General features: G+C 35.2%; 1 protein-coding gene across 3 annotated transcripts in view; it reads right to left on the bottom strand.

The window, feature by feature from the left end:
* Positions 1-27,947, bottom strand: part of slc16a1a (solute carrier family 16 member 1a) — a 72,817-nt gene that overhangs the window by 2,935 nt on the left and 41,935 nt on the right. For all 3 annotated transcript variants that reach the window (XM_056460466.1, XM_056460465.1, XM_056460467.1), the window contains 3 exons: positions 23,569-23,813; positions 2,212-2,355; positions 1,331-2,125 (listed from right to left, as the gene is read on the bottom strand). In XM_056460466.1, coding sequence (XP_056316441.1) covers positions 1,331-2,125; positions 2,212-2,355; positions 23,569-23,785 — 1,156 coding nt within the window. In that variant the 5' untranslated portion in view covers positions 23,786-23,813. The remainder of the gene's footprint in view (positions 1-1,330; positions 2,126-2,211; positions 2,356-23,568; positions 23,814-27,947) is intronic.

The raw sequence follows: 27,947 nt of genomic DNA, 5'->3' as shown, positions 1-27,947 counted from the left end.
AACCACCAACTTATCCAGCACATTTTTTACGCTGTAGATGCCCTTCCAGCTGCAACCCATCTCTGGGAAACATCCACTCACACTCATTCACACACATACACTACGGACAATTTAGCCAACCCAATTCACCTGTACCGCATATCTTTAGACTGTGGGGGAAACCGGAGCACCCGGAGGACACCCACGCAAACACAGGGAGAACATGCAAACTCCACACAGAAACGCCAACTGACCCAGCCGAGGCTTGAACCAGCGACCTTCTTGCTGTGAGGCGACAGCACTACCTACTGCGCCACAGCGTCGCCCTATTAATTGATTAATTCACTTCACTGGATTTTAGGTTAAATATTTCATGGAATGCATGAGGGATATTTATTTCTTAGCTCATGTAGGAAATTAATAATAATTTCTTTAAAAACTAAACATTTTTAGTTGACAGATGTTTCTGTGAACCTTTGTAATTTTAAGTTACTATTTATTTCTCTTTTTTTAGAAATGACCTGTCACAATTAATCATTTTCAATTTACCATGTTTATAAATGTGCACCGATAGTAAAATAACCCTTTTTCTCAATTTTTGATAGTTGAAGTCAGAATTATTAGCCCCCCTTTGTATTTTCTTTTCTTTTTTAATATGTTCCAAATGATGTTTAACAGAGCAAGGAAATTTTCACAGTATGTCTGATAATATTTTTTCTTCGGGAAAAAGTCTTATTTGTTTTATTTCAGCTAGAATAAAAGCAGTTTTAATTTTTTTATGAACCATTTTAAGGTCAAAATTATTAGCCCCTTTAAGCTATACCTTTTTTTCGATAGTCTACAGAACAAACCATCATTATACAATAACTTGCCTAATTACCCTAACCTGCCAGGTTAATCTAATTAACCTAGTTAAGCCTTTAAATGTCACTTTAAAAAGATAAAATAAATCAGTTATTAGAAATGAGTTATTAAAACTATTGTATTTAGAAATGTGTTGAAAAAAATCTTGTCCGTTAAACAGAAATTGGGGAAAAAATAAACAACGGGGCTATTCAGAGGGGTTAATAATTCTGACTTCAACTGTATATATCAGTGAAACAATTTACTGAAAAACAAGTATTCAAAAAATCTATTTAGTCTTTGTAATTTGTATAATTTTGTCATTTGGAGGGTTATGATTTTCTAACGGTGGATCTCCTGTGACTGACAGGTTGTCCTGCCCTCACACCAGTAAACATGTTATTTGGTTGGGAAGACATTATCACTCCATAAACATTAGAAGTGCAATTTTGATTCTGATTTCATGTTGCCATCAAATCTATAAGATGTAAACCCACACCATGCTTACCTAGTAAAGGAGGCCCCAGTAACACCGGCCCACATTCTACGATAGTCACCAGTCCGACAGCACTGGAGAACCGCTGAGCCCCGACGAGATCCATGAGGGTCTCAAACAGCACCGAGCTCAACCATCCAAAAGCAAACCCAAAGAAGATGGCATAAATCACAAAGCCCATGTAGTCTGTGGACAGAGGCGCAAGCAAGTGGCACACACCATTGAGGAGAATAGAAGCAGCGAAGAAGTGCTGCACCCTCGGTCTCACCCATTTTGTATTGGCAACTATTCCCATTGACGGTCGTGCGACCATATCAACAAATGCCAGAATAGAGAGCAGAAAAGCTGCCTTCTCCCTGGGAATTTGCTTGCTCTTGGCGTAATTACTGAGGAAGACAAGAGGAGAGAAGAGGCCGAAGAACATGACCACATTCCCCAAAAGGTAAAGCAAAAAGCCACGGTGCTTGAAGAGTGTCAGATCGATGAAACCATTGATGACCTCGACCACCGTCTTTCGCTCTTTGGCTCGGCTGTTACTGTTATCGGCCTTAACAGCAGGTTGGGGTTTTGGCCCAATGGGTCTCATGAGTGATCCTGCGACACAACAATTGAGCAAAAGTCCACCCAGGATCAAGAAACTCCCTCTCCAGCCAAACTGATCGAAGAACCATGTGTTTAGAGGAGCTAGAGTTGACAGGAAGACCGGGCTTCCTGCCATAGCGATGCCATTAGCAATTGGACGCTTTTTGTAGAAATATTTGCCGATCATTGTGAGAGCTGGGTTGAGATTAAACGCGAGTCCCAGACCTAGAAAACATTCAATTCAATTCAATTCAATAATCAAAGAGATTAGATATTTTTTTCAAAGAAATAGCATTTAGTTTTAATTATACCTCCCACAACACCAACACAGAAGTACAAGCCCTCGACAGTATTGCAAAATGAGGCAGCAATGAGCCCTGCTCCTGACAGACAGCCTCCTAAAATCATGATTGGACGACTTCCATATTTGTTGACCAGGATACTGCTGACAGGACCTGAAAAGGAGAGGATTTACACACACAAAAAGGTAAATATTAAATTTCCATCTCTAATAAACAGAAAAAAATATGGGAAGAGGCCACTTCTCAGATCTCTGCACTCCAGAAAAAAAGGTACATGGTAGGGTGGTCGCGATACCATTAATTAATCTTACGGTACTATACCAGCTGAAGTATCACGATACCAAGTAGTATTGCGATACTGTAACTCATAACTCAAATTAAAATGAAAATGATCAGAAATACTATATTTTATGTTAAAATAGGCCTACTTAAATGTAATTCATAATTCCCTTAAGGCTAAAAAGTATTATTTGCACCCCTCTTTACTTAAAATTTAATTGGTTTATTTTTTGGCTTAGGTTTTCATTTTTTGTGTATTTTGTAGATAACTGACCAATAAAACTACATTAAAATAAAGATACAAATTATACCAAATAAAATTTGTTACAATAAAAATTTCAACAAAATTAGGCTATATGAAGTGTTCAAAATATTTCAATGTTTCCTGTTGCTATTTTGGGTATTTCATCTATTTTTTTTTTCAGTCTCATCAGGTAACAATCCAAAGTAATTCAGCATTTCAGTTTGAGAGTTGTTTCTTTAAAGAGATTGTCGCAGTCACTGATAAATTATACTAACAGCAACAGAAATGAACCAATTCAAAGACGTGCAATAAAACTGAAGCGTTAGCAAACGTGCAATAGGCTACCATACACAGTTTTGCCATTCTATACAGTTTTGATCCACAGACTATTCGAATAAAATGTTCTATTGTTGCACAAATGTGTGAGCATTTGAGTGACTTTTCCACATGCAACAATATATATTGTGGATAAATCATTAATGACGATACTGCCGTTTACAAACTACAGTGGCACCGCCAGTATTTTGGAGCCATATTATCGCGATACTACCATAGTATCGGTAAACCGTGCAACCCTAGTACACGGTGGTACAAATAATGTTCTTTAGGGAACAGTTTTGTACCTTTGTAAAAGTTGTACCTTATATGGTACACAAAAGGCCTCTTATGATACTGTTCTGTACCATTATTCAATTGAATTGAAGGTGCACATTTGTTCTCATAAAAATTTTCATAAGTGTTGGACAACTCCTTCTTTATTACAATATCTATGAAAAAAGATATTACTGGAGAAGCAAAGTGATTTTATGAATAATTTCCATGTTAAAACATGAATAATCATTTAAAAGCATATGTCTAAAGAAACTCATAAACATTCATTATTAAGTTCTATAACACAAAACAACTGGTAAAACAATACTATAGGTATTGTATACTAAACATTTAAGGGATTTTTAATAAACATTTGGTAAGCATTTTTTGATAGATACATTTTCATTATTGATATCTGCACCTTTTGGCGTTTGCTTTCCAATACACTCCTGAGCTGTCAAAAGTCCTGCATATACAAAGTGTTCACGTAGACATTTTAGAATTATAAAAGTAATCAAACAGTAATCAATGTGCATACCTCGTTACAGTACTTTTGCATAAATCTATTAAGTAATACTTATTCTTTAACTAAATTAAATCAACTTTTAAGTGATTACAAAGCTATTGTGTGAAAATTTGGGAAAAAAATTTTGTACATGGGAGAATGTTTTTTTTTGTAACATTTTTGTGAAAAGTGTCTAGTCACTAAGTGTCTTGTCACTGTAGTGGTACCTTCATGGATCAGATTTGTACCTCTAATGAATTCTGAATACAATATTGTATCTGTGGGTTTTAATAACCAAAGGTACATTTTGGTTTCCCATGATACAAATCATGTCCTTAACGGTACAAACTGCAATGGTACACATTTGTTTCTTTTTCTTAAGGTACAATTCTGTCCCATAATAAGGTATTATTATTATTATTATTATTATTATTATTATTATATATTTATTAGGTGTGGGTTTGAGTAACATGTTCATATTTGTTTTATACTGTAATAATATTTCTTCCTAAGTTCAAATAGAAAGTCATTTAGACATTTGCTTTTCATTTGTTTTCAATTGTTGTGATTGAAACTGTAATCATCCAAACTCAAACAAAAAGTGTTCAGGGGTAGTTTAAATAACGTATCTGTGCTCTTTGGGTAAGAGATTCATCAGAATAAACAGAAAAGATCAGTCCAACCCAGCAAGCATTTTTTGTTTTAAAAAGATGTCTAATAGATGTCTATTAGGTGTAAAAACATAGTCGTCTTGGCTAAAACAAGGCTAAATTTGGGATGATGTCTAAGAATAGGCCAAAACTAGACTAGTCATCAAATAAACAGAAATGAATGACTACACATATAAAGTCTGTCTAATCTGTCTATTTGATGGCTAGTCTAGTTTTGGCCTATTCTTAGATGTCTATTAGGTTTTCACTGACAGCACAACATATCCTTGTTTTGCCAGGCTGTCTACATTTAGATGTCTATTAAACACAAAATTGCTTGCTGGAAAGTCCTTTTTTTCGAGTCCTTTGAACTGACATTTGCTGTTTAAACTGTAATCATTTTTAAAATAAAGTAAGACTGTCCTTAGAAAACAAAGGGGGCATCTCAATCTGCTCCCTATAGCTCCCAAATTTTTGACTTATACCAATAACCAATTACAGATTACTGATAACCGATTATTAATAACCGATGACCAATTACTGATACTGATTTAGATTTGGAGGTCTATGAATAATTTAGCAGACACATTACCCACAATCAAAATAAAATAATAAAACAGTGGTGGGCAGGAAGCATGTGAGGAATAAAGATATCTACTTAATTTTGTTATCAGGCCAATAACAATGGCATTACAAGAGGCATTTATCAGCCAATATCAATAAGGCTGCAGATATATTGTGCATTCCTAGAGACAGCATTTAAAATGGTGACTCCCTGAAGCCTTGACTAGTGAACAAAGGAGCTGATTGAGATGCACCCATGATTTATCTAAAGTTAGTGTGCTTGAAGATTACATTGTTGTTGTTGAATAGCATGCTTGAGATTAGGTAACAAGATATGTGGTGTGTGAAGACAAATGAAGGTATAAAAAAAGAACAATGGTTCGAGAAACACCCAATTCCAACTTATCAAGAAATTCAATGAGAAAGAGAACAGAACGTAACATGGACTTGATTTTATCCATTGGGAATTGATGGGGTTGGCCCAACTAACTACTTCAATTCTCCAGATGTGATTCTTTGGATTTATTTTTGGCCACTCAAATCATCCAACAGTGTGTTAGGATACGATAGACAAATGTCCATTTCCAGGCCGATTCACTACACTTCCAGTTTGACTAAGAGATTCTTAATTATTTCCCTAATGGATATTTCAGTGCTATTTTCGTAAATGCACTTCCTATTTTTGGAAACTCAACAACCTTTTGCCTCAAATCACAGCAGTGTCTATTCTTGCCCATTGTGATGAATGACTGAGGCTGTGTGCAAAATCACCCCTATCCCTTTAAAGTCTTCATGGAATAGAGCTTTATTTTAGATGTTAGTAATTTAGATGTTAGTATCAGTTTGTTAGACTTAAGGATATCTAAATGCTAATGTGCGGCAAAAATGTAAAAAAATAAATAAATAAAAAAAATCTCATTAAGAAGATACAAACATCCAAAGCTTGCCGTTTGTCACTTCTGCCTATAAGTGGATAAACACTTTTTTGTCATCACCTCATACCTCAGATTCTCATCAAATATTCTGACCAATCAAATGCTCTCTATTATCTGACATGCCCCGCCCCCTTCAAAATGTTATTGCTATTGTATATGCCCATGTGCTCAAACTTTAACTGGCATAGCTGTGATAAAAACTAAACTTTATTGGCTGTTTTTTTTAAAGGGGAGGAGCAACTCTATATCCTGCCCTGCCTTTATATTTCAGTTCAAATTACGTCACACATCGAACAAAAAAATGCACATTCCCAAACACTTCACAGGACCTTTAAATAGTGCACTATTTGAGGGAGCAGACATTTGTTGTGGTGTCTGAAACTATAGTGGACATTATGAAGTGCATTCAATCAATCCCACAATGCAACCAAAATAATGAGTGAACAACCGATGTACACTCAAACTGCTAGAGAATTCCTAAAATTAACTGTGAGGGTTCTCACGTCAAATTTATTTGTCTGCAAACAAAATGGCGTCCACAGCAGAAACCTATCAGTATAAGTTTATCAATAGATTATTAATTAATTGTTAAATTAATGTTTGAATACATGGCAGAAATCAAAAATAGTTTCTTTCATTAGTAACAATAAGTTTGCTTAGTGTTAGATACCTAGGGTCTGACAAAAAAGTTGAAAATCTAATTCGTCTCAGGGATTTAACAGCCATCAAACAAAATGGCATCGCTTCCGCTGCTCCAACTCACCTACTCTTTTAAATTCACTCCTTTAAGTGGATTATATTAGAGGACTAATATAGGGAATGGAGAATGAGGGCACATGGGTGTGATTTAAGATACAGTCTTAATGAGTTTAGTCTGTGTGTATCAAATTCAATATCAAAATCAAACTTTTACCTGTTCCTCTGTGTACTAGACACATGTAAAAATAAATAGAAAAATTGTACACTGTTAACAATGTACAATCGACAGTAACTTACTTGTAACAGTTCCTCAGCAACTTACTGTAAATCAATTACAGCAAAAGTGCTGTATTTACATTTACAGCACTATTTATCTTGCTGTATTTACAATATTATAATTTTTTACTGTAAAATATACAATAATTTTCACAATGCAACTTTAAAATACAGTAACGTACTGCATAACTGTGCTACAGTAAAATTCAGTTCATATTACACTTAAATACTGTGTAATTTATTAAATTATTAGCTGTAGTTATAGTGCAGCCTTTCCTCAGTAACTTACTGTAAATCAATAATAGCAAAAATACTGTATTTACATTTACAGCACTATTTATCTTGCTGTATGTAATTACAATATTGTACAACTTTACTGAAAATATACAGTAATTTTCACAATGCAAATTTAAAATACAGTAACATACTGCATAACAGCCCTACAGTAAAATACAGTTCATTTTACACTTAAATACTGTGTAATTTACAAAAATTGTTAACTGTGGTTATAGTGCAACCTTTCCTCAGTAACTTACCATAAGTCAATTACAGTAAAAATACTGTATTTACATTTACAGCATTATTTATCTTGCTGTATCTATTTACAATATTGTACATCTTTACTGAAAATATACAGTAACTTTACAATGCAAATTTAAAATACAGTAACACACTGCATAACTGTCCTACAGTGAAATTTCAGTTCATATTACAGTTAAATACTGTGCAATTTAATTTTTTTTTAACTGTGGTTATAGTACAACCTTTCCTCAATAACTTACCGTAAGTCAATTACAGCAAAAATACTGTATTTGCACTTACAGCACTATTTATCTTGCTTTATATGTATGTGTACTATTGTACATCTTTACTGAAAAAATACAGTAAATTTAATAATACAGCTTTAAAATACAGTAACATACCGCATAACTGTCCTACAGTAAAAAAAACAGATCACAATACAGCTAAATACTGAAAAAAAATGTTAACAGTGAATTGATTGTTCACACACGTTTATAGGAGTTTTATATTTTTAAAATAAAACTTTGATGTGTTGGCAGATGTTTGTTCTCAATAAGAACAGAGGACCAAAAACTTTGAGCAAAAGACAAAGGGGTTAAACAATAAACAGACTTTTTTACAGCCTTTCCCCTTCATATTTACCATATGGGGCCAATATCAACAGAGGGCAATTCTATCTCAGTGAACTATTCATAAATCACCAGAAATGTGTACTGATAAAACAAGACAGTCTGTGTTCAGGCCAGCAGAGGGCATTGCAGATCTACGGAGAAGAACACTAGAGTTTGACATTGCATATTACTGCAGTAATCATCAAACTGCAGATTTTGCTGTTTCCAACCATCAACTGAGCAGAAGATGCTACCTGTGAAATGCAGAGGTTGAAAGACCAATCTTTAAGTTAATATTCCAGATATGTTTCACCCCATAGCAAACTTCAGCCTCAACAAACCAAACTGATATGTTGTGATACTCCATACAGCAGCAATCCCAGAGGTATTTCCAGTTACGTGCGTGTTTTCAAGACTTCATGTACTGAGTCCAAATCCTATCATGAATGTAGGAAGGAAGCCTGCTAATCATGTATAAAGCGGGGAGTGATGCACGTCTTCAGCTTCCAGTACAATAGACTGCCTTGTTTGCCTCTCTAATCCACCTCATACAGCGGGGGCGAGAGTCACTGCGAACATGTAGCAAAGAACACATTAACACATTTATTCATGCGCAAGTTCATTAGAGGCACATACACAGCCTTATAGTTTACCCCACAATGACTACTTATAACAGTACTTCAGTACAGTACTTTAACCAGATTTAGGCATTCATGCTCAGACTGTACTGTCGGATTGGGGTGGGGGAATTAACACTTCTGATGATGTGTGCTTGTTGTGAATATAGTGATTATATATCAGTAAGAAATTAAATAATAATAGCAGAAATAATTATTAATTCATTCATTTTCTTTCGGCTTAGTCCCTTATTGATCAGGGGTCGCTACAGCGGAATGAACTGCCAACTATTCCAGGATGTGTTTTACGCAGCAGATGCCCTTCCAGCCGTAACCCTGTGAAACACCCATACACTCTCACATTCACACACACTAATACAATAAGGGCAATTTTGTTTTACCCAATTCACCTATAGCGCATGTCTTTAGACTGTAGGCAAAATGCATAGACAAAACCGGAGCACCCGGAGGAAACCCACGCCAATACAGGGAGAACATGCAAACTCCACACAGAAACCAGGGACTTGAACCAGCGACCTTCTTGCTGTGCTGCCTACAATAATAATAATTATTTATTTAATTAATAAATATTTAATATCAATGTTTGTCCAGTTAATAATTATGTATCATATTACTACTATTTTCCTTATAATCCTTATATTTATTTATAATATTTTTATAATTTGAATACTCATTTATTTACTTATTTCAGTATTTAATTACTTATTTGCATATTGTTTTAAATTACAAATATGGCTAATTACCTGTACATAGCTTGTGAGCTTGCTTTTTATTTGTGAATTTATTATGGTGTTTTGAGAAAGCCAACATACTCTATATACTATATATACTATATAATATATACTATATATATATATATATATACTATATATATATATATATATATATATATATATATATATATATATATATATATATATATATATATATATATATATATATATATATATATATATATATACTCTATATACTAAATAAACTAAAAATTCTTCTTCTTCTTCTGAGACTAATTTCTATAAGCCTCTCCTTCTATATCTTTCAAGCTACAAAAACCAAACTAACTCCAAACCTCTAAACTGCTCTGACTCGGGTTGCTATATCTTTTCCAAATGATCGGACTAACAGTTTTCTGAAAACTGACCTGGAAAATTTGGAAAAGTCCCATAGACTAAACATTGGCCCAAACTTTTTGACCTCATAACGCCAGACTGTCATACAGACTTAAGGTTGGGCTCAATTAATTCAGACTACCACTCTGCCAATCACTGAAGACCTTTCAACTTACTAGCCACAACCTAGCAACCACTCAGAGCACCCTAGCAACTGTCCCATAGACTTCCATTGCAAAAAACTGCCCGTGACTTTACATTGGACATACTAACAACATACCACTTCATACTAGAAACATATAAACAAGCATACTAATCATACTAGCAACATGCTTATTCATACTAAATTCATGATAACAACATGCTAGTTTATACTAGAATCATGCTAGCAACATGCAAATTTTTACTAGAACCTTGCTAAAAACATGCTAATTTATGCAAGAAACATGCTAGCATAATGATAATTCATACTACAACCAAGTAACTGCCAAGTAACCACCCAGAACACTTTAGCATCCTCCTAGCAACAGCATAGTAACTACCTAGAACACCCCAGAAACCATGCTAATTTATGTTAGCAACTGCCAAGTAACCACCCAACCCACCTTAGCAACCTCCTAGCAACAGCATAGTAACCACCTAGAACACCCCAGAAACAGCCTAGCAACACCTTAGAAACCACTCAAAACACCCTAGCAACTGCATAGCAATTTTTTAGTAACTGCCTAGCAACCACTCAGAATACCCTAGCAACACCCTAACAACTATCTGGAACACCCTAGCAACCGCATAGCAACCACCTAGAACACCCTAGAAACAGCCTAGCAACGTCTTAGCAACAACACCCTAGCAACCACTTAGCAACATCTTAGCAACCACACGAAACACCCCAGAAATGCCTTAGCAACTACTCAAAACATCCTTGCAATCACAAAGTAATGTCTTAGCAACTGCCTAGCAACCACTCAGAATACTCTAGCAACACCTTAACAACTACCTGGAAAACCCTAGCAATGCTTAGCAACCACTTAGAACACCTTAGCAACTGTCTAGCAACCAGTCAAAACTCCCTAGCAATGCCTTAGCAACCACTCAGAACACCCTAGCAACCATTCAGAACACCCTAGCACCCACCTAACGACACCTTAGCAACCACTTAGATCAACCCCAAACATGCCAATCCATACTAGAAGCAAGCTAACATATACAGTTGAAGTCAGAATGATTAGCCCCCCTTTGAATTTTTTTTTTTCTTTTTTAAATATTTCCCAAATTATGTTTAACAGGTACCCAACAAACACAATATAGCGTCAATATAGCGACCTTCCTACAACGTTGTATTAACCTTGTAAAAAGGTTGAGGATGTACGTTGTTGCCGAAGGTTGTCACAACAGTGTCATAATGTTGCCATTTAAACGGCTGTTGCTTTAGGTTGTGCTTAGGTGGCATGGATGACCACTATACAACATTTACTCATCATCAATGAATCAGTTAAACATTTTTTTTTTTTAAAGATTTATTTTTAGCCTTTTTGTCGTTATTAGATAGGACAGTAATAAGAGGAAGCGAAGTGGGAGAGAGAGAGGGGTAGGGATGGGAAATGTCCTCGAGCGGGGATTTGAACTCAGGACACCCTGACATGCTACTGTATTAAAATATTAAATATTAATGTATTAAAACGGTTGGCGTGCTATATACTGTATGTACTGTTTGACATATACTGTATGTATATGTCGGCGTGCTAACCACTAGGCTATTGCGTCGACAATTAGTTTAAATTTCAACAGAGTGTTCGGCGTCTCATTCAACAACGACCAAGGAGATGTGAGTATTGCTTTATTGTATAAAGTATTGTATTATTTCTTCTTGCTAAATAAGTCATCAGTGGTCATTTGTGTAGTCCTGTTGTGTCAAGCTCTGATCTGTCCTCTCCTGTTCACTGCCTATTGTGACTTGTGGCCGATGTGGATCCATCTCTGACACTGGATTTTCTGTTGGATTTCTTTCTCTGACTGCTTTCTCTACCAACACCTACGCCTGAACTTCGGCTGAGCTTCCCGGTCTGCTGTATTCTCCAGTCCAGAGCTTCAATGTAGTGTCTGCATTTTATTTATTTATTTATTTATTTATTTATTTATTTATTTATTTATTTATTTATTTATTTATATTTCAATACTTCCTTTTTTACTTCTCCTGTTTGTTTACCTTCTCAATTGACATTTTAATTTAGCCTACCCTTTGAGGTTAATTATATAGAGTTAATTATTTATTATAATCTAAACTTTATTTTGTACTATTTGCTTATAATTAGATGTGCTGTATGCATTAAATGTTGTTAAATATATAATAAAAAATGTGATTATTCATTTGTGTGGCCTTTTCACACTTCAAAGCTTACACATGCAGTTGTTAAATTAAAAAGGAAAAGAGAATGAACAATATTTAATATTAAGCACTACTGGAAAATTATTACTGCTTATCCTGTATTTTAGACAGTATTGATAAACTGCCAGAAAAAAATACATGTAGTAAGAACGTGGTCTCACGGTTGCTGAATGTCATACGACAACATTGCTACAGCCTTCTCACGTCTTTTATTTCTATGTTGTATCAATGTAGCAAGCACATAAGTGGCGACTTTGCCTTGAAAAAATGCAACGTCGAACAGACATTGCTACAACGTAAATGTGTTTGTTGGGTACTTTCACTTTTCACTACTTCAGCCTTCACCTCTTTTTGTGTTCAAACCAACCTAAGATTGGCACGTTTTTTCACATGGCAGGTTTTTACGTCGTTCATACATGTTGAGAGATCGAGTTGATGGACTTGAAAAGGTTATATGTGTTGACATAATCCACACAGACATGACTTAGTAAAGCGTGAAGTCATGTATTATTTTAATTATATCATTAGTCTGAATGTACAGTAAATCCCCTCGTCAGGCAGCGCTGGAGCAGCATGAGGGAGTTGATCAAAGCGCATCAAACGAGAGGTATTAACAAAAGAAAAATACACAACTTAAGACACTTAAATGCTTGTATTTGTTGTATTTGCACCAGCTCTGCAATGCACATCCACAGCTTTATGCATTGGGTTGGCAGTATAGTCTCTGTGTTCAGTCCGTTACTACCATGGTTGAAACCCATACAGGCAGTCAGGCAGCGTAATACAGAGAGCAAAGCAAAGTGCATCGGTAATTAAATTGGAAAAAAAGAAAAATAGAATATATATATATTATATATAAATATTTATATTAGACACACATCTGCTGCCTGTATTTGCACCAGCTCCACGTCCACAACTTCACGCATTGGGTTAAATTAGGCTTTGGAGTCTTCATGTTCAGTCCTTTACTTCCACTGTGTCTGTTCAGCTGAGGGAACGGAACCAACCCCGTGACGTCGGACACAGTGATATTCCAAGATGGCGGCACCCTAGGTCTAAAATCTATAGTAAAACATGCAGTTTTCTGCTAAATGGTTACATTAATCGAGTTTGCTTAATATATTTTCATTAAAGTGGAAACCAATGTACAAAATAATGTAAACTTGACTGAGTGCTTCATTTCCCCTTTAAGAAGATAAAGGTTCCACTTTATCTAAATATCACTTTAAATAAATATCTTTAGAGAAAGAGAGTATTTTGAGTTTCAATGCTAGGGTCACATTCCTAAAATTGCTTAGTGCCCCAAATCGCTAAGTCTACAACTGATTTTGCAGCCCTATATGCACATCTGCACAACAAAAAACAGCTCAATCCACCAACACATCAGCATATAGAAAACCTGTATGAAAACAGTCATTATACATGCAAAAATGACTCCATTTACCTTTAACTATTCAACTTCTAGAGCAGTTTTTTGCACTTTCGTACAGTTTAAAAGCACAGTTAGCAAAATTAATTTGACTGCAAATGCACTACAGGCACCCTGATTTCCCATTTGAATATTTACTAAACTAAGCCCTCGGGTGGCATTAAACAAAACCTCTCTCCTGACAGAGCAGATCAGTCCCCGTTCATGTAAATACCCTCATATCTGGACTTCTCTCGCTCAAGGCAAAGCTCCTCTGGGCTGCCCGGGTCACCGACAACAAGCTTTACTGCACTAGAGGTCTATGTAGGAAGATGTCTTGGCCTCGAATGCCAAAACAACACATCGCTGGTAAAGAAATGAACACCTTCTGACAGTATTTAGCTTAGAGGGAGTTCAGACCTCCTCACAAACGGTGGCTGAGACAGCGGCTGTTTATGTGAACGAGGAGAAAGGGCATCAGAATAACAGCTAGAAAGAGAAATGAGTGCAAAAGAGGGAACACAACACATGTCAGTCATGAACAGCATCAAACTGGAATTCACTTGCAAGCATAATGTTGAATACATAATATATTGCTACACTGAATTTGGATATGCAGTATAAAATATTCTGAGAATTTTGCATTGCCTGTACATACATCTATGAGAACAAATGGGTCACTTGTGCAATTTACGTTTGATTTCCTGTACTATTTAGGTATCCGTTTGAGTATTTTTTAAATTGGTTTTATTCTATAGGACATCTGTGTGATAACATCTCTTGAAAAAGCAGGGGTCACAACTATATAATGATTTTTTTTTACTTATATGGAATGAAAACATTGGTTTTCTGAAAACACTGTACCAGTGCACCTGTTGAGTTTGAGTTAAAAACATCATTTTTGTTTTATTCTGCAAACTAATTGTGTCATTCCTCCAAATATAATCTAAAATTTGGTATTTTGTATTTTATATATATATATATATACACACACACATATATATATATATATACACATCTTGTTATTGTGTGGTTGCTTTTGTTGTTATTGTTGTTACACGCATGCACACGCACACACACAGGGAGTTAAATAAATTAAAATGAATGATTTAATGAAATAAATGATAAATATTAAGTAATTAATTAAAATATAATAAAAAGAAAGAAATACATGAAAAAAATATATAATAAAAAGTAAATAAATAATTAAAATGAATTATGTAATAAAATAAATAATTAAAATGAATGAATAAATTAATTAAAATCTAATTTTAAATAAATAAATAATGATTTTTTTAAATATATAAAATTATATTAAATGAATAAAAATTAAATAAGTTAATTAAAATAAATGATTTAATAAAATAAATTATAAAAATTAATTAATTAAAATATAAAATAAACAAATAAAAAATAATTAATTAAAACATAAAATAAACAAATAAACAAAAATAAATAATAATAATAGTAATAATATGTATATTATTATTATTATTTTTATTTATTTGTTTATTGTTTATTAGCACGATCGTCTAACAGCAAGAAGGTCGCTGGTTCGAGCCCCAGCTGGGTCAGTTGGCATTTCTGTTTGGATGTTCTCCCTGTGCTGGCATGGGTTTCCTTCCGGATGTTCCGGTTTCCCCCACAGTCCAAAGACATGCGCTATCAGTGAATTGGGTACGCTAAATTGGCTGCGTATGTGAGTGTGAATGAGCGTGTATGGGTGTTTCCCAGTGTTGAGTTGCAGCTGGAAGGGCATCCACTACGTAAAACATATGCTGGATAAGTTGGTGGTTCTTTCCGCTGTGGTAACCCCAGATTAATAAAAGGACTAAGCCAAAACAAAATTGAATGAATGAATGAATATAATTTCATTTTCCAATTATAGCATAATCACCATCATTTACTCAAAGATGTATTATTGGTCACTTACTTTGATTCTCCAGAGGTTTATTCATATAGTACCAGTAGCGCTGTATAATGTGATTCTGTACATGATTGTTTTGAGAAGAAATCTTGCATGCGTGGTTGGCTGTGTGATCATCTGGGTCATGTGCTGTGTGTTTCTGCATTACAGTAGGGAATTAGCTCTGCTGGGCCAGAAGGGGCAGTGTAGGAGGACGAGGTCAAATGTAAAGTCATGTGCCACTCACGAGTTCTCATGGCCATAATATCAGCCCACCAGCACAAACTCAAGAGCCTGTCTTTCAAAAATATCCCCATCGACCACCTTGCACACAAATGACAAATGTGAGGGCAAAAGCACAAGTATGTTGTTCGGTAACATATACAGCAAAAGTGGGCTCAATAAGGAAAATAAATGTCTTTTTTTTTTTTAAATTGCACCGTACTACTCAAACTTAAAATAAAACACTAAAATAAGCACTACCTTACCAAGGGAAAAAGAAGAGTTGCCATTTCCATTTAAAGACACAGTTCACCCAGAAATGAACATTAATTCAATATTTACTCACTTTCAAGTGGTTCCAAACCTTTATGAGTTTCTTTAGTCTGTTGAACACAAAATGAGTATTTTGAAGAATGTTGGAAACCTGTAACCATTTACTTCATTAGGAGGAAAAAACAAATACAATGGAAGTCAGTGGTTACGTTTTAAACATTTTTCAAAATATCTTCTTACAGAAGAAAGAAACTCATATAAGTTTGAAACACGTAAAGGGTGTGAAAATGGTAATTAACCAGTAGTTATGGCCATGTCATAAACTAAATTGGTACAGAAATAAGAAATAAAATAGTTTAAAGGTGCAGTAGGTGATCTGCCAAATGCTAATCGTTTAGCATAATATCTTTAAAACACAGTCCCTCCAAAGCCACGTGTCCTGAAATCACGAACATAGAGCGTAAAGATGACTGTAGACAACCCACTAGATCATGTAATTCGCCAGTTAGAAAACGTTAGTATTTTATAATACTACAATTCCCAATGAAAAACTGTATTATTTCTAGCAAAACTTGTCATAATGTGCAATATTTCATCTGCAAGGATCACTGGTCTCACTCTCTCACATGCTGTGTCCTAAAGCAACTACTGTATGCTTAGTGCTTGGCCGGTGGTGTGCTGAAATTACACTTATTACTAAGCCATACTTACAGTTGAAGTCGGAATTATTAGCCCCCCTGAATTATTAGCCCCCCTGTTTATTTTTCCCCCAATTTCTGTTTAACAGAGAGATTTTTTTCAGCACATTTCTGATCATAATAGTTTTAATAACTCATCTCTAATAACTGATTTATTTTATCTTTGCCATGATGACAGTAAATAATATTTGACTAGATATTTTTCAAGACACTTCTATACAGCTTAAAGAGACATTTAAAGGCTTTAATAGGTTAATTAGGTTAATAGGCAGGTTAGGGTAATTAGGCAAGTTATTGTATAATGATAGTTTGTTCTGTAGACCAGTGTTTCCCAACCCTGTTCCTGAAGGCACACCAATAGTCCACATTTTCAACCTCTCCCTAATCAAACACACCTGAATCATCTTATCATAACATCAGAAGAGACTCCAAAACCTGAAGTTAATGGGTCAGATAACGGAGAAATCCAAAATATGTACTGTTGGTGTGCCTCCAGGAACAGGGTTGAGAAACACGGCTGTAGACTATTGAAAAAAATATAAAGCTTAAAGGGGCTAATAATTTTGACCCTAAAATGTTTCTTTAAAAATTAAAAAATGCTTTTATTCTAGCCGAAATAAAACAAATAAGTCTTTCTCCAGAAGAAAAAATATTATCAGACATACTGTGAAAATTTTCTTGCTCTGTTAAACATCATTTGGGAAATATTTAAAACATAAAAAATAAATCAATCAAAGGGGGGCTAATCATTATGACTTCAACTGTACATGTATTTTCAGACTGAATATTCAGAGTTGCATGGTAAACAATATAGGGAGCGTTTCACTGGTCATCATTATTCAAAAATAAACCAAAAGCAAGCTAGGTGGAATAGCGCTATTTACTTATGTTTTGTTGTTAAACTAAATAAAAATCGACATTATCGATGCTATAAAAGGACCTTATGAAATGAAAAATAGTCACATCAATCTTTCGCCGGAAGATTTCAGTTGCTGAACAAACACTTCAGTGCATTTAACCCATACATAACAACACAATCTACATAAGCTTTGCGCTTTTGTGTTTTAAAACATAACATAACCTGTCTAACAGAAATACTTCAGCCATGGTGTCATCCTTTGTCCAGCGTGCAAAAGTAACTCCAATATTGATTCAGGATTTGAAAAACTTTTGATTCAGCATTTGTTTTTATTGCTGTCACTTTCATATAGGGTTGTCATGATACCATCAATTCAGGCCACAATACTATACCAGCTGAAGTATCACAATACCAAGCAGTATCGCAATACTGTATTAATTCATAACTCAAATCTTCGAAATAAAGCAAATTGTCAGAAACAACTATATTTTATATGTCATAATACTTCAATTCAATTCCCTTATTTTTGAAAACGTATCATTTGTACAGACTTTCTCTTCTTTTTTTTGTATATACTGTGACTCTTTTGCTATTATTGCACTACTAAAAATAATAATAAAATAAATAAATAAATAATTGATCACACCATATGATCTCTCATGACTGCAGCAAACTATGACCTGTATGCAGACAGTTAAAATGAAAGTGAAATAAAGTGGTCTATTGATTATTTGCTGGCACAAATGTGCACTTTAGTGACTTTTCCACATGTAGCATATTGTAGAACTGTTAATGACGATACCTCCTTTTTACAAACTACAGTGGCACCACCAGTATTTTATAGCCATAGTATCACGGTGCTACTGAAGTACCGGTAAACTGTGCAACCCTACTCTCATGTACAGTTGTTCAAATCTACATTTGGTGACAGACAGTTTGAGCTACGTATCAGAATTATGGGAATTGGACGAACATTTTTTTAGTCTTATGCCTTACCCAGAATATATAAATACATTTAGATCATTTACTTTAATCAATTGGAATGTGAAGAGACTTTCAACCAGCACAACAAAAATGTTTATGAAGACACTCACCTACTGCACCTTTAAGAAATTTAAATTAAGGAAGAGCTACACAATGCATCACAAAAACAAATTGTTGTAAACCATTTAACAAGTCAGAACTCTTCAACTTCAAAAATAAGACTCTTAAGCATCTGTTTTTCGGTAAAAAAAACTTGGTAAACTTGGACCTGTTAAGTTGATTAACTTCATTTTATTTAATTATGCACATTCATTCATTCACTTTCCTTTTTATTTATTAGGGGTCACCACAGCGGAATGAACCGCCAACTTATACAGAATATGTTTTTTTACACAGCAGATACCCTTCAGTCTGCAACCCAGTACTGAGAAACACCCATGCACTCTCACATTCACTATGACCAATTTAGTTCATATAATTCACCTAAAATCCACACAGAGATGCCAACTGACCCAGCCGGGACTTGAACCAGTGAACTTCTTGCTGTGAGGCAACAGTGCTAACCACTGAGCCACGATGTCGTCAATTATGCACATAGTTGGCTTAATTTTTAGGCAACATTTTTACACACTTTTTAAAGCAAAGTTAACTATCACTTTTTTCAAATTGCTTGTCACTAGAATCTTGTCTCATTGCATGTAGTTAGTACACAGTCGAAAGGGGTAGTTCACTTAAAACTAAGAATTCTGTAATCATTCACTCACTTATACTTGTTGCCAATGGTTACAGGTTTCCCTAACATTCTTCAAAATATCTCCTTTTGTGTTCAACAGAAAAAAAGAAAGAAACTTAAACCAGACTGAATAAATTTGTGACTAACTTTTCAATTTTGGATGAACTAACCCTTTAACATTCCATGTGTTCCCGAAAGAAAGTCACAGGTTTGGAACAACATGAGGATAAGTTCAAAAAAGATCAAAACGTTTTATTTTTGTGCAACTCAATTCGCCGGTGCCTTTTCTAGAGGTTAAGCATAAGCAAACCCTACTGACACTATAGTACACTAATTGGCTTTTGTATTTATACCTTGAATATAACCAAAAATAAGCACAATACCGTCAGCAACTCATACCTTCATTTCATATATCTGCAGTTTCTTTTTTTTATTTGTTGCTCAGTATCGTGAGAAGGAAAGCGTGCAATTTAGGCTGCCTACGTGAGTGTGCTGACATCATTTGGTGCTGCTCCACTTCCTGAGACAAGTTTGCTATTGACGCTATAGTCATCACAAGTCTGTGTGACTCCTGAGTTAGGCGTCTCATCTCCTCATCTCTCTCCAAGGAAAACATCTGACACTTGCAGAATAAAGAGCTGACTGAGAAGAAAGACTCCAGAGGGAGATCGAGTTGCCCATTCAGAGCTCAATCTCTCAGCGAGGCAGCCGGTGGTTGATGTCTAAACCTTGTCTAGCATGAATCTGGCTTCTACATTTAAATGAATAAGGGCCTTTCACTCATGCCACATTCATTGACAAAATACGTTGGGATCTTCATTATTTGAGCCATGATTTCACCACCGGCTTGAACGGATGACAAAACGGCTTGATTTAGAAGTGGCTCAAGGACAAAATTTATGTATTATTTAAGCAACTCGAGTTTTAAATCAATGCAAACATTGAGTATGAGATTAAACCATTATTAATTCAAAATAAACGTTTTTTATATTATAGGGAGTGATTTAAGTGGGCTACTTGATATAATTTTCATGCATGAATCATGTTTTTATGCGTGTGAATAGGTTGTAATGAAAATCAAACTTCCATTGTCATCTTTGAGAGCCTGCAGACTTCTTTTATGTAAAGAACATTTGGTTTTTTGTTGGAAAAATGAAAAATGATTTTCTTTACAGTTTCTCTTCTGTACTGTGACAAACAAAATGAATACTTTTGATATTCAGGATAATGCAGCAGGAGCGATTTTACACTGTAACATTTGACGTGTCATGCAAAGAAAAAAGTGAGTTCAACCTAGCCAATATACACTACCTGACAAAAGTCTTGTAGACTAACCAAGTTTTAGAACAACAAATAATAACTTGACTTCTAGTTGATTATTTGATATCAGAAGTGGCTTATATGAAAGGCAAAAGCCTCCAGATTACGCTTATTTTACTAAAATAAATTAGAACAGTAAGGTCTGACTTTGCTGAGACAAAAGTCTTGTCACTTAACAGAAATAATGTACAGAATAGAATATAAAGTCATGGTGCAGTGGAAAAAGAATGAATATTGTGTATGACTCCCTTGAGCTTGGACGACTGCATCCGTACATCTCTGCAATGACTAAAATGACGTATTATTAAAGTCATCTGGAATGGCAAATGAAAGCGTTCTAGCAGGACTGAGTTCCTCAAGATTCTTTGGATTAATCTTCAATGCCGCCTCTATCTTACCAGACATGCTCAACAATGTTCATATCTGGTGACTGGGCTGGCTAATCCTGAAGCACCTTGACCTTCTTTGCTTTTAGTAACTTTGATGTGGAGGATCAGATCTCTCGCACGCCCCCAAACTGACTGTAACCCCAAACTATGATTATTCCTTAACCCAACTTGACTGATTTCTTTGAGAATCTTGGGTCCATGCGGGTCTTCAGCAGTATCAACAGATGATTCATCACAAAAATCTACCCTCTGCCACTTTTCCAAATGATTAACTAGAAGTCTAGTTATTATTTGTTGCTCTTACAAAATGGATCGACGACAAGACTTTTGTCAAGTAGTGTAGTCTACAACAATCAAACTATCACTAAAGTTTCATAACCTTTTGTCAGTATGCTGGTGATTTGCAGAGATTGTGCAAACATATTTACATTGCTGAGATCAGATGCTTTCTTAACTCCTGTTTTTTATTGCTTTCATTGCTTGTTTTTACTATTCAGAAAACAGCAGTGAGTTCGGTGAAGTGATGACCTTCACGGCCAATTACGGTCATTTTTTTTTGTTGAGCATGCGAACACAACGACAAATCAGCGCTATTTAAGAATATCAACAGCGCTCAAATGTTTGTGGGAAATTAATGTTTAAAAAATTTCAGTATCGATTGGTGTCAAATTCCAGTATCGTAACACCACTAAATGAAGGATGAAGCCAGCGTTTGAAGGTTAGTAAGCATTATAATAATGCTACATACCAAATTTATGTATAGTTTTGTTTCATGCAGCAATATGGTAATATGTTTAGCTTTATTAAATTTCATTAACGCAATTAAAGGCATGATGACAGCTTTGTATAAAAACATATTTGTAGAACATAAATTAATGCTAATAATAATGCTAAAGTGTAGTAGCTAACTAACCAGTTACAGTAAAAGTGATGCTAAAAATCATGATATGCTAAAATCCATTTTGATCAATACATTTTTCTCACTGAATGCTGTCTACTCTGAATTAAACTATTAGTGGTTCTTTTCTGATCAAACCTGTCAGTTTAAGTCTTGATGATATAGTGTTGCCAGATTTTGCTACGAAAAACAAACAAAAGCAATCCCAAAATATATAAAACAAGTACATACAAAATTGCGAACCTCAAACTTCTACTTTACACTTTATTACTGCCCAAATTACTTTATTAATGCTGTAAGTTTTAGTATTAAAGCTAGCGAAAAGCTTTTATTTACTAGATCTGTCATTAACGCAATTAAATATGATGACAGCTTGCTCTACATGATTTAGCACCACTTCTACTCTAAATGATTAGCTAGCTACTTAACTTTAGCATTACCAATAGTATTAAATTATATTCTAAAAAATGTGTCGTACAAGAGGTATTATGCTACTGTTTTGATAGCGTTTGATATTGGGATTAGCTGGCTAACCAGTTAAGGTTCAGTTTAGTTTGCACCAATTCTGGGTTTTTGGTATGATAAAGGCAGCTCATGTCAGCATTTCCATATTATCATGGCAACAAAGACTGATTAATGTAAAGCTGCCTTCATGTTACCTAAAACCCAAGATTAGTGCAAACTAAACTGGAACTTAACTGGCTAGCCTGCTAATCCTCATGTCACACACTATTAAAACAGTAACATAATAGCTCTTGTACAACAAATTTGTAGAACATAAATTAATGCTAATAATAATGCTAAAGTGTAGTAGCTAGCTAACCATTTACAGTGGTTGTTGCTAGATCGGATATGGCTGCGGCCGGAAGTTGACGAGAATTAATTTGTATTATTTATTAAATTTCCCATTTATTGTATTTTATTAACGTCTACCCCCACCCCAACCCTAAACCCAACCGTCACAGTAATGTAAAAATATTAATTATTGTTATACAGTGTCATTAAAAAATGCTGCTATATTAATGTGCATATCGCACTTCCGGCCGGCCATGTATTCGATCTAGACTTTACCATTTACAGTAAAAGTGATGCTAAAATTCATGATGATCAAAAAATCTATGATGATCAATACGTTTTTCTTACTGAATGCAGTTTACTCTTAAGTAAACTATCAGTGGTTCTTTTCTAATCACAGCTTGTCAGTTTAAGTACAGAAGATGTAGTGTTGCCAGATATTGCTACGAAAAACAAACAAAAGCAATCCCCAAATGTACAAAACATGTACATACAAAATTGCTAACCTCAAACTTCTATTTTCCATTTTATCAATGCCCAATTTACTTTATAAGTCCTGTAAGTATTAGTATTAAAGCTAGTGAAATGACGTAAGGCTGTTATTTACTAGATCTGTCAAGACGGAATGGCAGAACTCTTTCACTAAACAGCTGATGTGAGCAACAGGATTTTTCATTCATAGAACTTCACATTTTGTTTTGACTATAAAAAATACCTGTGACCTCATAGCTGGCTACTTAGCCTCTAGCTATAGGGCGAGCACAAGCAATAAGATGCTACCTGCAGTTCACTTAATGGTCCTTAAAAAAAATAGGTTTCTGAAATCTAAATGTAGTCCTTTTAAGGGGAAAAAGCAGTAAGACACTTCTTACCTCCTCCATACATGACAGCGAGCATGATAGAAGAGATCCAGGACACTTGACTGCTGGTGGCATTGAAGATCACTTCAATTTCCTTGAAGAACACAGTAATGGACTTTGGGAAGGCGTAGGAGAAACCGATAGATATGAAGGCACCAAGCACTACAGCCCAGCCCCAACCCCCCTCAGGAGGAGTGTAGCCTACAGGACCTCCAACAGCAGGTGCCATGGCTCCAGGTGTTTACAAACCACACTCTCTGTGAAGAAATAGGGGGGGAAATTGTTACGTGAACTAAATTATTATTTGAATGATATCAAACTTAGGGAGAATATACAATACACTGCCATATTGGGTGGCGGCAAGATTTCGTTTCAAATGCTTAGTAAGGGTGCATTTATTTGATCAAAAAGTACAGTAAAAACTTTAATATTATGATATATTATAATAAATTTAAATGAATGTTTCTGATATACAATATCAATATATATAATTTTTGATATATAATATTTTATATATATATATATATATGTGTGTGTGTGTGTGTGTGTGTGTGTGTGTGTGTGTGTGTGTGTGTGTGTGTGTGTGTGTGTGTTTGAAAAGTAATTTATTCCTGTAATTTAAAACTGAATTTTCAGCGTCATTACTCCAGCCTTCTGTATGGTAATAGAGAACTGGCTAGCAGAAAATAGAAGACAGAGCATCACCGCTTGAGCTAGTTATCCTCATAAATTGTCAATGAAATAGTGCTTTCATGCAATTGGCATTCTGATCTACTGGCTGGCTAGCTACAGTATAAGGTTATGTATATGGATTGGGAATCCCACCTTCCCCTGCATGAGTGCATGTAATTGATTAATGAGCAGGATAGAAATTTTACTGAACTTGGATTAAATGTGGTTGTTTTAACAAAGATTTTCCTGCAAGATTTAGTTAATTGATATAAAACTTTATTCCCTGTTATTGGATAATTAGCATTTTTGTAAATTCCCAGTTTATTTCCCTTAAAGTCCGCAAGAACTGGAAATGTTTTTCATATTGTGATGCAGTTCCTAGAGAAACTGAATATTAAATGAGAAAACAGTGGGCGTGGCTTTGTTTTTCTACTGTGAGCTGATTGGATGTATTGTAGTAAGCATTTCATTCAGAAAGATGGGGAAAAGGGTTTCGGGAGAACTATTACAAACTAACAGACATCTCCTGCTCATCATTTCTGTTTGTTGTCAAAACTGACAGCTGGAGGTCACTAAGTACACTCACCGGCCACTTTATTAGGTACACCTGTCCAACTGGGTAAAGTGTAGATTGGATATGCGGCCGGAAGTGCGATATGTACATCAATTATAGCAGCATTTTTTATGACACTGTATAACAATAACTAATATTTTTACAGTACTGTGATGGTTGGGATTAGTGTTGGGGTGGGAGTAGCCATTAAAAAATACAATTTATTGGGTAATTTAATAGATAGCATAAATCATATTCGGTGCAATTACTGTTTTTACATTACTGTGATGGTGGGGTTTAGGGTTGGGGTGGGGGTAGGCGTTCATAAAATACAATAAATGGGAAATTTAATAAATAATATAAATAATTCTTGTTAACTTCCGGCTGCAGCCATATTCGATCTAGCAATACCCGCCCAACTGCTCGTTAGCAAAAATTTCTAATCAGCCAATCACATGGCAGCAACTCAATGCATTACGACATGTAGATATGATCAAGACGATCTGCTGCAGTTCACACCAAGCATCGGAATGGGGAAGAAAGGTGATTTAAATCAGTGGTTCTCAAACTTTTAAACCAGACAAGATCGTCAAGAACTCGCGACCCCCCACTACCAAAGCATATCCAAACAATAAAAATAACCTTTTTTAAGCTGTTCACAATATGCATTCTGCCTGAATGTGTCCTAAATACTTTATGAATTTATCAGTAATATCTTTAAAAAAAAATCAAAAATTTTAGCTTTTACTTGTAAGACTGAAAAATATTTATTATAATCACTGAAAGTTACACCATTTTTAAATCACTCTCACGACCCCTCTAAATTATTCTGTGACCCCCGCAGGGGTCACGACCCCCAGTTTGAGAACCACTGATTTAAATGACTTTGAACGTGGCATGGTTGTTGGTGCCAGACAGGCTGGTCTGAGTATGGTCAGAAAAAAAGAAAATATCAAGTGGGCGGCAGTTCTGTGGGTGCAAATGCCTTATTCATGCCAGAGGTCAGAGGAGAATGACCAGACTGGTTCCAGCTGACAAAAAGGCAACAGTAACTCAAATACCCACTGGTTACAACTGAGGTATGCAGAAGAGCATCTCTGAACACACAAGACATCAAACCTTGAGGCAGATAGGCTACAGCAGCAGAAGACCACACCGGGTGCCACTCCTGTCAGCTAAGAACAGGAAAGTGAGACTACAATTCACACAGGCTCACCAAAATTGGACAATAGATGATTGTAAAAATGTTGCCTGGTCTGATGAGTCTCGATTTCTGCTGCCACATTCAGATGGTAGGGTCAGAATTTGCCATCAACAACAAGCAAGCATGGATCCATCTTGCCTTGTATGAATGGTTCTGGCTGGTGGAGGTGGTGTAATGGTGTGGGGGATACTTTCTTGCCACACTTAAGGCCCATTTGTAGCAATTGAGCATAAAACACTTGGACCTAATAAAGTGGCCGGTAAGTGTTTATTAGCCATGCCAAGTACCTCAGCTAGTCGTAATCTGACAATTTAACTGAAAACAAATATGAAGTGCATTTTTAGATTTCACTTTTAGATTACAAGGGCAAACAATTATTTATTTTTTCTTAAAGACATGCACGGTAAATTGTTCACCAAAAAACAATGTGAGCTAAAAAATAATGTGGTCAGTTTTTATTTCATTTGTACCTAATCATTCCATATACCCCTGTTAATTCTTATGAAAAGTTTACAGCTTTAAAAATTCCTGGAATTTTACAACCCCATCTAATGCTTCAATTTTTACAGCTATTACTGATGTTTGCTTGTGCAGGCTCAAAGCTACGATGCTCAGGCATTATGAATGGTTGCCAGGAGTTGCTGTTGCTAAGGTGTTCTGACTTGTGTTGTAAGTTTGCTTTATGTTTGCCAAGCCTTTACAATATTCTGGCCTCCAGATACACAGGTCACTCACCCAGTGCAATTCTTTATGATATTTTTTATCCAGCAGGTGAGAAATATTAAAGCGCCTCAACAGCATCATTTGAGGTATAATTCATGTCCAAAGCAGTGTGTGCACTGAGGTTTACTAGGGTTGGAGGTTTGTTCAAATCCATAACACTAACTTTGAGCAATAGTATGCTACAGTATATCACCTCCAAACCTCGATTCATGGCCAGGAAATACAAGACTTTCCACACTCTCAAGCTAAACCTGAAACTTCAAAGCATCACACATCAATAAACATAAATCACATCTAACAGCTTTAAGAAATCTTTATGCATATATGTAGTAGAAAAAACGTTTGTAGATGTAGATGGTACATAAAGACTTGTGAAAGTCTCTACATATTAAAGCCTGACAGCTGACCTGAACGCCATGAACATTTGCAAAGCCACAGCAGGAGGCTTTTAAAGTGAACATGCCCTCCAAAATGGAAATGTGACTTACATTATTTCAGGAGGATCAGAGGTTTATGTTAGAGGGAAGCACCTTATACCAATATCAGGTTATTCCCTCCATTGGCATTTAAGCCTGTCTTCAGGAGCTCTTGGATTTGTTTTGCCAGCCCAGACTGCATGAGACATCAGGGTGCCTTCTCATTAGCTGCTGGATCGTTTTTTTTTAAGAACAACTTTCTAATTAAAACAACAATGTGCCGTCATTATTACAAAATGAACCCAGACAAGCCGACCAGGACCCCGAAGCAAGGAGGATCTTCCATCATCCTGAAGAGGTTCATTTTGTGATAATGACTGTATATTGTCTTTATGTGTCGGATGGAAACCTTGTGTGCCCACATCTTTTCAGGAAATTAAAAAAGCATTTATACATAATAAATACACACAATAGACATATGTGATCACAGACTTGCATATGTCAATGTATTATTAACATTTTAGGGTTCCACACAATCTATACAGGTGGTCATAACACAAATTCATTAAGTTAGCATAACTCATTTAAGTAGATTGAACAACAACAAAAAAGTTTCTCCCCCCAAAATCTCGAGAATTGTGTTGCTTCAGCTCATTTTTAATAAATAGTGTGAACAAGCAGCAAAAATTATTGTTTTGAGTTTGAGTTTCTTCAAATCATTGAATTGATTTGAGGTTTAGTAACTAGCTGTTTTAAATGCTTTTTAAAATGGTTAAACATTTATTTTAATAAATAATTGATCAAAAAATAATATAAAATGTAA

This window comes from Danio aesculapii, chromosome 6, assembly GCF_903798145.1.
Source record: "Danio aesculapii chromosome 6, fDanAes4.1, whole genome shotgun sequence".
NCBI classification, from domain to species: Eukaryota; Metazoa; Chordata; class Actinopteri; order Cypriniformes; family Danionidae; genus Danio; species Danio aesculapii.
The sequence above is the reverse complement of the archived record's forward strand: the minus strand, read 5'-3'. Positions and strand labels throughout refer to the sequence as shown.